We start from the raw sequence: 12,337 nt of genomic DNA on the forward strand, positions 1-12,337 counted from the left end.
TGACATATGGATGTCATCTTTTTCTCCTGCTCATAGCTCCTGTAACCGGTTCTTTCTGTAGCTCTCTCATTAAACATAGAAGGAATAATTAAAGCTAGCTTAAGATAGGAGCACTCCCAGGCATATTTTTATATGTCCATTACAATAGTGTTCAATCTCCTGTTCCAGCAATCAGCTAGAATTTGATACATAGGAAGGAGGATCAAGAAGTGAAAATCCAAGGAACATAAAATGAGCAACCTGTGAAAACTCCTTGAAACCAAGCGGGGGACACAGACTATCCCAGGGACAATTGGCTAATTCTACATTAGCCAGATTCCTACGGCAAAGACTTTCTTTGCTTCATAAGCCATGGTGCTGAGCAAACAGTGAAGACAGAGTGCAGTGTGTTTATGCTTTTTTATTTGACCTTTTCAGAATCCTAATTAAGGGTATTACAAATTCTATACACGTAGATCATTCTGCACTTGGTTGCCAAAATACATGGATCCAAATGGTGACCAGTGGCTCTCATAGACCAAACTCCCAATTGGAATTGATCATTTCCTCTTCGGTGAGCTTAAAGAAATTTACTTTTAATCTTACTTATGGACTCTACAATATTCTGCCAATATGGATTTATGGAAGTGCTTGTTTGAATATTTACTTTGAAGTTCTCTTGAAGCAACTACATACTAAAATAAGTAGGAAAGGCATATACTTTTTATGGTCCTTTTGATACAGTCTTTGGGATTTTTAGAGCCAGTATGTTTTAATGGCTTGTCTCAGAGGAAAACTGGAAAGATAAAAGGAATTTAGATGAGCAGAATTGATGTGTATCTAGAACTTGAAAGTAGTTACTGAAAGTTCAGATTGGAATCCTATTTTAGTTCACTTGTGGCTTTATTATCTGTCATTCATTTCACAAAAAAAGGAGGCTTGGATATCTTTCTCTTTCACTCCTACTCCTTGTTTCTATGCAGAGAAGTATGTTGCAAAAAGACCTTCACTCTCTTGTGATAGGAAGCTCATAAAATTGCATTAAAGAATCTTGCTCAGGAAGAACAGCTTCCCAGACCCCATCTAAATAGTGCCTGTGATTTCATATACGCTGTTTTCTTTCAAAAGCTCAGACCAGAAGACATTTCAGCTCAAAGTTGAGATTTACAGCCCCTAACGTTGGAGAGTATTATCCCACCTTGAATTCTGTGGCTGCAAAAATCAAATGCTGGGTAGGAAAAGAAAAAACGCCAAATGAGATTTTGGTACCGATTCTATTTCTGGTTGACTCTGCAATCCTGGGCAAGAAAACTGGCATATCTTGCCTCAGAGTCCTAGTCAACATAAAGTGGGTATAAAAATATATCTGTTACATGCTTTCAGGTGCTTTTAAGTGAGCAAATGGAATAACAAAAATGTACTTTAGGCTTTTTTAAGCAAAATCATAATAAAAATTTAGGTTTTGTTAATGAAAAGCCACTAACATCTTCTAACTTCTGGGAATGGATTCACGTTTGGCTTTACTGTTCAGGCCAAGCATCCTTTAGCCTATTTTGATTCTTTCCATGACCTGCAATGAAATGGAATAAGAAAACAGTTTTACTAAGGAAGTAGGGGGTGCCCTAGCAGCTGCGAGCTTTAGACGAAAAGTTTAACAATTCCAGAACCTTCAGAGATCAGAATGGCTTCCAAAATTGAGAAAAACTAGGGCTCAACTAAATGTTTTCTCCCTTTTATTTGTTTTCCTTTTTTCACTTCTTTTGCCTTTATCTGCTCTCCTTTGTTTCATTAAATGGCTGATATTCTAGCCTTATTTATTGACAGTAAACAAGTATTTTTTCAGCTTTATTGAAGTAAAATTGACAAAATTGTTATGTATTTAAAGTGTACAAAATGATGATTTCATATATGTATACATTAGGAAAGGATTGCCACCAACTTAATTCATATATCCATCACCACACATTTTATTCTATTTTATTTTATGCAGTTTTATTTTATGAACTCTTAAGGCCTATGCTCAGCAAATTTCAGTTCTGTAATATAGTATCACCAGCTGTAGTTACCACGTTATACATTAGATCCTCAGATCTTGTCCTCTTATAACTGAAATTTTGTACCCCTTTACTAACTTTTTCCTATCCACCCCTACTCCCTGGCAACCACCATTTTACTCTCTATTTCTATGAGTAGTACTTATTTTTTATTTTATTATATTTTCTAGATTCTACCTATAAGTGACACCAAATGGTATTTGTCTTTGTCTGGCTTATTTCAGTTAGCACAATGCCCTCATCCGTATTTTTGCAAATGGCAGAATTTTCGTTTTTTCAAGGTTAAGTAGTAAGCAAATATTTTTGAGTTCTTGTTGGTTGCATGCCAGACCGGGCAGATTCTGGGGAAAAGTGTGAACAAGACCTGCCCTTTCTGTTCTTTCCTCACAGATCTTATATTTTAAATTTCAACAAATAAATCTGTTTGTTTCTTCTTAAGAGCTTATGTAGGTAGGACCTAAAACATGGCAAGCTAAAAGGACAGTCTGGGGGCTTGGAGGCTGGAGGGGGCAGACAGAAGGGGACCAAATAACAATTAGCAAATTGGATGTTAAATATGACACTCAGAGACAAAAACTTAAGTGTCATTGTACAGTATCTCCACAAATTACAGCTATACTCTGAGTAACAGATTATCTTATAACACATAAAACTTCATGTAGTAGGAAAAAGCTTTATCTGATAAATAACATTTTAATTACAGAACTCTTTTTAAATACTGTTTTAATTTTAGACTCATAGATTTTAAAAAATGAAATGTTTCCAAGAGGAGAGTTGGTTTAATAAATTAATTAGATTCCTCCAAAAGTAAACTCTTAATAAATCTATAAATCATGCCAAATTATATAAAAATAATTTTTTTAAAAATTAGATAAATATTTATTCCCATTATATTTATATGATTGATTATGTATTTGAAAGATTTTTTGTTTTACCACATTTTGCAAAGATACACTTTCTCATATGCAATCCAAAGTTCCCAAAATCCCAAATTAGTTAGTGAAATGCCATGTTGTGAGATTTGACTACATGAAGCCAGTGATCAAATTATTCACTTACTAATATCCATTTATTTCACAGGCAAAATATATTGAGTGCCTTTTAGTAATGGTGAAGTGTTTTCCTTTTTCTGTCTGAAACAAATCGTAATACAATTTTTAAAAAATATTTGCCATTGTTTCTTATCAAATTAAAATACAAGAGATGTGTCTGTATCTTTGGTAATTTTTATTTAAGTGAAAGGTAACTACAGTTACAATAAAGAAAAATTCATTGGGATTTATTTTATTGTTGAAGACATGTTAATGCCTAGCTTAGCTTTGCAAAATTAAGGTCATTTTTATATTGTTTTTATGGTAAAAATTGTCTTTTTCTTACAGTTAATATCTCAATATCTAATGACACTACATTGGCCCCAGAGGATTTGCCAACTGTTTCTTCTACTGACATGGTAAGTGTCTTAATATTTCAAGTCATTTGCATATTGTATACACTAATTATAATATTCATAACATGATGTCTCCTGCCCTTTCCACCATCTGAGCTTGAATACAACTTCACAAATCAGTGATTGTGGATGGGCAGAAAGAAACACTTTTCTTATTCTAGTCAGCTTTTTTTTTTTCCGTTTTAACTCAAGTGAACATTTACCCCTACAACATGCTTTTTAAACCTTCTTAGGAATTTAACTACTATATCCATTCATTGTCACCTTGAGGTATTTTCACAGGGAAAGTGAGGGCAGTCGCAATGTGAGAGCATGGTATCCTCTCTCTGTTTCTAGTACGATTAAGAATTCTTCTGACTACCCCAGGGGTACAAATACAGTGTGTTTAAAAAATAATATAAATAAAATAAAATAAAATACAAAAAAAAAAAAGAATTCTTCTGACTACCAAACGGTGTTGTGTTCTCCTCACTAAGAGTGATTGTAGCAGGACATTTCCCCTGTCACTTAGAAAGGACTGTGCTTCTGTCACATGATATCCTTTCCCATGGCTTGTAACCAAGGACCTTTAAGAGACTGGAACCAAGCTTTAAAAATGAGCTGTTTTGCATGGAAGGTCACACACTGGAGGGAGACTTTTGTGTTGGAGAACAAGGGAGAAGTGCTGTTTCAGGCTTCTAATTGTGTTGCTTCTACACTGGATATGGAGTCTTACCAAAGAATATCAATCTCTCGGTTATAAAGACAGAAACCATAATACCTTGTATTGAGAGAGCGCCCATCTCTCAGGAGACCAGAACACTTCTGCGGGTGTTATGTAATGAGTGCCCACAACACCCTTTCAAAGATGATGTTTTGTATCTTTCCTGGACAACTCTCACTTGACCCTATTTCTCTCTTGTTTTCATGTTTTGTGGCTCTCTTGACTTCTTTCCTTACTGTTAAAGTTCTCCCTGATTTTCTCCAAACTGTGGCTCTTTTTTTTTAGTCTTTGAGCCAGCCAGCCAAGTGCCTAAAAGAACTTGATTAAAATACAGAGGAAAATAGTTCCTTCCAGACTTGAAATAATTTAACTTAAAGTCTAATTAAAAATTTAAAAAATATATAATTAATTAATACCATAAGTTAATTTGCAATTAAAAATTAATAAAACACTTCCACTGACTTATAAAGAGATTATTTCTAACTTAATTCCTTTTGTAACTAATCAAGGAAAGCTTTAAAATTAATGAATTTTTAAGCCCTGTCTTTGGGCAAATTCTGGTGTGACTCTAGTAATTGGTATATAGTTATAAGATGTCACTATAAGATTTATGGAAAACAAATGGAAATTGTGATTGACTTCTAGTATGACTATTATAGAAGACATAAAGGAACAATAATGGTTACAATTTAGCTACCATTCACAGGGCATCTACTAGAGACCAGGTGTTTTACACATATTATGATCATTAACACAAACTGCCATGTATAATTATGTTCATTTTATAGATGAGAGAAACGAAAGCTTTAGAAGGTAAATAACCTTTCTTGCTCTCGGTCACATAGCCGTCAATTATTAAAACAAAGATTTGACCAGAAGCCCGAGTGGTTCTAAGACCAGTGATATTTCTAGTACACTGTGATGCTTCAGTGTTTGCAGATGGAAACGTCTACAATTTCAGTTCTTACGCATGTTCTGTACTCCAGGACAATAGTCCCCTCGTGTGTATCAGTCACACGCCTTAATTAAAATGTTAAGTTGTTATGTTTGGCACCTCTAGAGAAGAAAGTAGGATAAATGTGTGTGTGCATATGTATGTATGTAATTCTGAAGAACAACTTCTATTCTGTCCATCATTTCTCCTTTTCGATCCATATCAATGCCTTTAGGTATGCTTCGCTTGAATACACACACACGTAAACACACACACACAATTTATATATTTATGTGATCCAGAAAAGAGTTTTAAAGAGGTAATATGATTTGTGATCACCAGTAATAACTGCCATTTGTTGAGCACCTGCTAAGGGCCAGGCTCGTCACATTGTCTATAATCCCAAGAATAACTTTTGAGTTACTATGTTACCTGTACTTAAAAATTTTTTAAAAATTCAATTCAGTTAAATATAGTATATTATCAGTTTCAAGGGTAGAATTTAGTGATTCATCAGCCTTATATAACACCCAGCGCTCCTCCATCATGTCCTCTCCTTACTCTCCGTCACCCAATTACCCCATACCCCCACCCTCCCCCTTCCAGCAACCCTCAGTTTGTTTTCCATAGTTAAGAGTCTCTTATGGTTTGTCTCCTTCTCAATTTTTATCTGATTTTATTTTTCCTTCTCTTCCCCTATGTCCATCTATTTTGTGATGTTACCTGTGTCCTATGAATGGAATCGAAGCTTAGAAAGGTTAACTGTCCTTCCAAAGGCTGTATCATCAGTATCTGTAAAATCATGATTTCAACTCAGGGCTTTCTGACTCCAAAGTCTGCCCCTTTCCATTATTTGGGGAAGCAGAATAGTGTTTCATGTAGAAGGACTTACAGATGCTGAGTTCTCATGCCCGGTTTCAAACTTAGGGATCCACTGCTTAACAGGTTTTGGTAGCTGCCCAGTTTCCCATTCGTGAAGCAGCAATGAGAGTAGTACTTTATCTCACTGGCTCTGCAGAAGTCTGGGACTTAGCATGGTGGCTGGCACATACTTATTCCTCAAGCAAGTTAGATACTATAATTATTCTGTTTGGGTATTTTTATCATTTCATTAGGCCATGTTGCCACCGGAAGTCAGGTCTGTGGAGAAAATAAGTTGGATGTCTCTGTTCTGACGGGCGACTGGGCCCTCTCTGTGTTTGGCCGTGCTAGCTCTGCTACCCTCAGTCTTTCCTGGGACACAGAGTCATCAAGGATATAATCTCCTTCTTTTATTCAGCCATAATTAGAGTATGAAAGAAAGTGCTGGAAAAGTGACATGCAGCCCTGGGGCACCGGCAAGGCTCCGTCTCACAAGGCTCTGAGAACATCCTGTCAGATGAAGGAAGGCTTTTTCTCTTCAGCTTCATTAGCACGAAGACAACTTTTCTTCTTCATAGTAGCAGTGTGTTTTCAGGAAAAATAGGCACTAGAGCATTTAGACTGCCTGGAACTCTAGAATAACCATCCCTCAAGATAAAAAAGACAGGTTTTCCTTTATTTCCATTCATTGTTGGATTCATTATGTTTTTAATGCTTCTCACCTTCATCAGTTTTCCTGTAGACTTATAGGTAGGCATACCCTTTCAGCCTGCAAACAAAATTCTTTGAAAGGTCCTTCTAAAACTTTGAGACCAGCCACAGCTTCTCCACACTATATGGATACAGGGAGTCTTAGGATCTGCTGGCTTCAACTTAGCAGCTCTCAGAGGGAGAGACCAGATTTCACAACATCAAAGCTTTTCTAAGGAAGTGATTAAATAGATTAGTTGCTTTTTGTTTTTCACATTAGATTCTTTTTTTAAAAAATTATTAAATTTGAGATGCACTCTAAAACACACAGTTCTTACGTGGTCATCATGATGGGTTTTGACATTTTATAGACTCATGTCATCATCACCCAACACAGGGCATGTATAGAACATTGCCATTCTCCCAGGAAATCCGATGGGGAATGCTCTTTGTCTTATGTTATGCCTCAGCTTCTGAGCCATGGGAGATCTTTCTTTGCCCAGCTACTCTGTCCCAGCCTTCAGAGGGCAGATGCCTTATAAAGGCCTGAATGCCTGAATGCTTCAGAGGGGTTTGCTTCCACTCTCCTGCCCTGCTTCCCATCTTAGGAAAGTGACTTTCTTACATTTGGTAGGGGCTCTGTATCTAAGGGGGGAGTTCTCTCAGCTTTCCTGTCAGACCTCCCACCTTTTGTATACGACCTGTGCACTTAGCAAGACCGTGAGAAAGTTTGGTGAATGGATGCAGGCTGAGTCTAATGCCTAGGGCTCCTTGGACTTCTGATCTATCACCCCAGTCTACGTGCAGCCATTAAAAACTCATTGAAAATTTGACTTATTTGTCCATACCTCCATCTGCAGAGGCTTTCTCTTCCATGTGCTGCTCTGGCACGCACAGGGCAGCCATGGAGTTCTTCTCTCCCATGAAGGTCTTATAATTTTTTAGAGTTTATTTAAGTTTCTCTATATCCTTATCTCTCTGGTAGATTTTTAGAAACTATGACTTTATACCTTATCCAACTTGTTGGAGAGGTTAGAAGTGACCCTTTTTTTTTTTAAAGTTTTTACTTAAACTCCAGTTAATTAACATACAGTGTAATATTAGTTCCAGGTGTACAGTATAGTGATTCAACACTTCCATGCAATGCCTGGTGCTCATCACAACAAGTGAGCTCCTTAATCCTTATCTTCCTCCCTTCTGGTGACCATCAGTTTGTTCTCTATAGTTAAGAGTTAATTCCTTGCTTTCCCTTTCCCTTTTTTTTACCCCCTTTGCTTATTTGTTTTGTTTCTTAAATTCCACATATGAATGAAATCGTATGGTATTTGTCTTTCTCTGACTGTTATTTCACTTAGCATAACACTCTCTAGCTCCATCCGTGTTGTCATAAGTGCAACATTTTTTTTAATTAAAAAAATTTTATTAACATACAATGTATTATTAGCCCCAGGGGTACAGGTCTGTGAATCGCCAGGTTTACACACTTCACAGCACTCACCATAGCACATATCTTCCCCAATGTCCATAACCCCACCACCCCATCCCTTCTCCTCCCCAACCCCCAGCAAACCTCAGTTTGTTTGGTGAGATTATGTAAGTGCAATATTTTATTCTTTTTGATGGCTGAGTACTATTCCACAGTGTGTGTACACACACACACACACACTCTTATATATAGCACAGCTTCCTTGTCCATTCATCAGTCAGTGGATACTTGTTTCCATAATTTGGATATTGTAGATAATGCTGCTATAAACATTGGGGTGCATGTATCCCTTTGAATTAGTATTTTTGTATTCTTCAGGTAAATACCTAATTGTATATTGCTGAATTGTAGGATAGTTCTATTTTTAACATTTTTGAGGAACCTCCATACTGTTTTCTAGAGTGACTGTACCATCTTGCATTCCTACAGTGTAGGAGGGGCCCCCCTTTCTCCACATCCTCACCAGCATTTGTTGTTTCCTGAGCTGTGAATTTTAGCCATCCTGACAGGTCTGAGATTATATCTCATTGTAGTTTTGATTCATATTTCCCCAAAGATGAGGGATATTGAGCATCTTTTCATAGTATCTGTTAGCCATCTGTATGTTTTCTTTGGAAAAATGTATATTCATGTCTTCTGCCTCTTTTTTATTGGATTGTCTTTTGGGTGTTGAGTTTGGTAAGTTCTTTATAGATTTTGAATACTAACCCTTTATCAGGTGTGTCATTTGCAAATATCTTCTCCCATTCGGCAGGCTACCTTTTAGTTTTGTTGTTTCCTGCACTCTGCAGAAAGGTTTTATCTTGATGAGGTCCCAGAAATTTATTTTTGCTTTTGTTTCACCTACCTCAGGAGACATATGTAGAAAGCAGAGGCTGTGGATGATGTCAAAGAGGTTACAACCTGTGTTCTCTTCTAGGATTTTGATGGTTTTCTCTTACACTGGGGTCTTTAATCCATTTTGAATTGATTTTGGTGTACGTTATAAGAGAGTGGTCTATTTTCATTCTACATTCTATGTTTTAATCAAAGTAGAATCACCAGTTAGTTTTGATATTTCACAACACATACAGCTAGAGAAAACTGCAGCTCAAATGTATCCTTTAGATCATAAAGTAAGATTGCAGATTACCGTAAATCTGGCCTACTCACTGCAGGGAAAAAACCCTGGAGTACATTAAGCACTTAACCTTGAGACTTTTATTCGTAGAATTACCTTCATTTGTATATATGTAAAAAGGCCCATACTTTACCAGTTGAGCGGTATACCTAAGGAGAGCAATAGAGGATCTTTCATTTTTATTTATTTTATTATTTTATTTTTTTGCTTATTATGTTGTGCAGTGAAGCATATCATGTTTACATGGAAATGCTGTTAATCATAGAACTAAGAACTATTATAGTCTCATAAATTCTGCTTGGCAGTCAGACATGGAAGCAAAAGGGCTTTGATTTGATGTACCTTCAGGGTGATTTTAGGAGTTAACAGTCATTTTCATGGGAAAAAGAATGTCTTATTAATCTTCTTGTGCATAACGTCTTTGTGATTTTCTCTCACTGAGAAAGTTAAGTGCCATTCTGTCCTTAAATCCCCTTGAATATCACATGTTCCTACTTTTAAAAACATTATGGGAAGTTGAAAACATGCAGTCAAGTACAGAGAATAGTACAGCGAACCCCCACATACACATCACGTAGCTTCAATGAACATTTTGCTCATCCTCTCTCACATATGTATCTCCCACTTTTGTCATTGGGAGGATGCTATAGAATTTAAAATTTAAAAATTCATCCCCTTCAGTATACCTTGGATTTTAAGATTTACAAACAAATCTATTCAGTGTTAACAGAATAATTCTCTAGAAAGTGAGATCCAGAAAAACAGGTTGATATTTCTTTTTCATGAGATTGACCACAATTACAATCCTCAGCAACTTGGTCCCATTTCTCTTATTTTTTTTTTTTTAAACTATGCATTTGCACAGTCAGTCTGTTTTGGCTCACCTGGTCCACTCACTGTTAGTTTCTCCACCTGGTGAATATCCAGTAAATTTTGAAGAAAGGACGTACTGGATAAGTGAATGAGGTGTTGTATGTCCCTGAATCAGCATCTTTTCTCCTCTCCTTGTCTAATGCTTTACCTCTTGTTTTATGCCAGTGCAGGAAGAAATATACATCCAAAGCTTCTCATTTTTTACTCCCCTTCCACTCAGTTTTGTTACTCTCTCTGCCATTCTTTTTTAGTTTTGTTCTCTTGCCACTCTTTTTTCTACTCTTTGGAGTATGAGAGTTCTACATGGACCTGTCTTTCTTTTAAGGCTTAGCTTAACTTTTGTTTTCTCTGTGCTAAATGAAACTGATTAGTCCTTTTTCTGATCCGCTAATCTCTATACTGTTCATTCAGACACTTTTTTCACTGCTTTGCATTATTAGTTAATATTTAAGTGGACATATTTTCTTTCTCCAAGGAAACTTTTAAAAATTTGTTTTTGTTTTATTCTTCTTTATTGCTCCCTTAACACTACCTTAGTTCCTTTATCTAATCAGGATCCAGTGCATTTTCTGTTTTCTTTTGGCTACATTTTTCTATTTTCCACATGCTGCTGTTACTCAGAATAGCCTATATCTTATTGAAATAGCCTCACCAGAGTTAGCAAACAAAATAAAACAAAAACCAAGTGTCCCAGTTGCATTTGAATTTCAGGTAAATAATGAATAATTTTTTTTAGTACAAATATATCTTATATATTGTATAGGTCATATTTATACTAAAAATATTATTCACTGTTTATCTGAAATTCAGATATAACTGAGCATCCTTTATTTTATCTGGTTATTTCACTTTATTATTTTTTTTTTTAATTTAAATTCAAGTTAGTTAACATATGTGTACTATTGGTTTCAGGAATAGAATTTAATGATTCGTCACTTACTGAAACCCCCAGTGCTAATTCCAACAAGTGCCTTCCTTTATGTCCATCACCTGTTTAGCCCACCCCCCCATCTGCCTCTCCTCCTGCAACCCTCAGTTTGTTCTCTATTTTTAAGAGTCTCTTATAGTCTGTCTCCTGTTTTTATCTTACTTTATTTTTCCTTCCCTTCCCCTGTGTCCATCTGTTTCATTTCTTAAATTCTACATGAGTGAAATTGTGTATTTGTCTTTCTCTGGCAGACTTATTTCTCTTAGTGTAATATACTCTAGTTCCATCCATGTTGTGCAAATGGCAAGATTTCATTCCTTTTGATGGCTGAGTAATATTCTATGCTCTCTATATAGCACTTCTTTATCCATTAATCAGTTGATAGACATTTTGACTTTTTACATAATTTGGCTATTGTTGGAAATGCTGTAAACATTGGGGTACATGTGCCCCTTTGATTAAGCATTTTTGTATCCTCTGGATAAATACCTAGTAGGACAATTGCTGAGCCATAGGGTAGTTTTATTTTTAACTTTTTGAGGAATCTCCATGCAGTTTTCCAGAGTGGCTGCAGCAGTTTCTGTTCTAATCAGCAGTGCAAAAGTCTCCTTCCTCTGCATCCTCACCAACATCTCTTGTTTTCTGAGTTGTTAATTTTAGCCATTTTGACAAGTGTGAGGTGGCATCTCATTGTGGTTTTGATTTGTATTTTGCTGATGCTGAGGGATGTTGAGCATCTTTTCACGTGGCTTTAGCTATCTGTAGGTCTTAGGAGAATTATCTGTTTTTCTTCTGCCCATTTTTTAATTGGATTGCTTGTGTTTTTGGTGTTGAGTTGTACATGTTCTTTATATATTTTAGATACTAATCCTTTATCAGATATGTCATTGCAAAAATCTTCTCCCATTATACCCATTACCTTTTAGTTTTATTGATTTTTTCCTTCATTTTTCAGGAGCTTTTTATCATGATTTGGTCCCAGTAGCTCATTTTTGCTTTGGTTTCCCTTGCCTCCAGAAATGTGTCTATAAGAAATTGCCAGGTCAAAGAGGTTGCTGTCTGTTTTCTCCTGTAGGATTTTGATGTTTTCCTGTCTTACTTTTAGGCCTTCCATTCGTTTTGAATCTATTTTTGTTTATGGTGTAAGAAAGAGGTCCAGTATCATTCTTCTGCATGCCACTGTCCAGTTTTCTCAGCATCACTGGGTGAAGAGATTGTCTTTTTTCCATTGGATATTCTTTCCTCCTTTGTCAAAGATTAGT

General features: G+C 36.1%; 1 protein-coding gene across 2 annotated transcripts in view; it reads left to right on the forward strand.

Annotated features, from left to right (window-relative positions):
• Positions 1 to 12,337, forward strand: part of SLC4A4 (solute carrier family 4 member 4) — a 350,735-nt gene that overhangs the window by 271,861 nt on the left and 66,537 nt on the right. For both annotated transcript variants that reach the window (XM_045079852.1, XM_045079853.1), the window contains exon 15: positions 3,413 to 3,483. In XM_045079852.1, the coding sequence (XP_044935787.1) occupies positions 3,413 to 3,483 (71 nt within the window). The remainder of the gene's footprint in view (positions 1 to 3,412; positions 3,484 to 12,337) is intronic.

Source organism: Mustela putorius, unplaced genomic scaffold (genome assembly GCF_011764305.1).
Source record: "Mustela putorius furo isolate JIRA1106 unplaced genomic scaffold, ASM1176430v1.1 tig00000430_pilon_pilon_pilon, whole genome shotgun sequence".
Taxonomy (NCBI): Eukaryota; Metazoa; Chordata; class Mammalia; order Carnivora; family Mustelidae; genus Mustela; species Mustela putorius.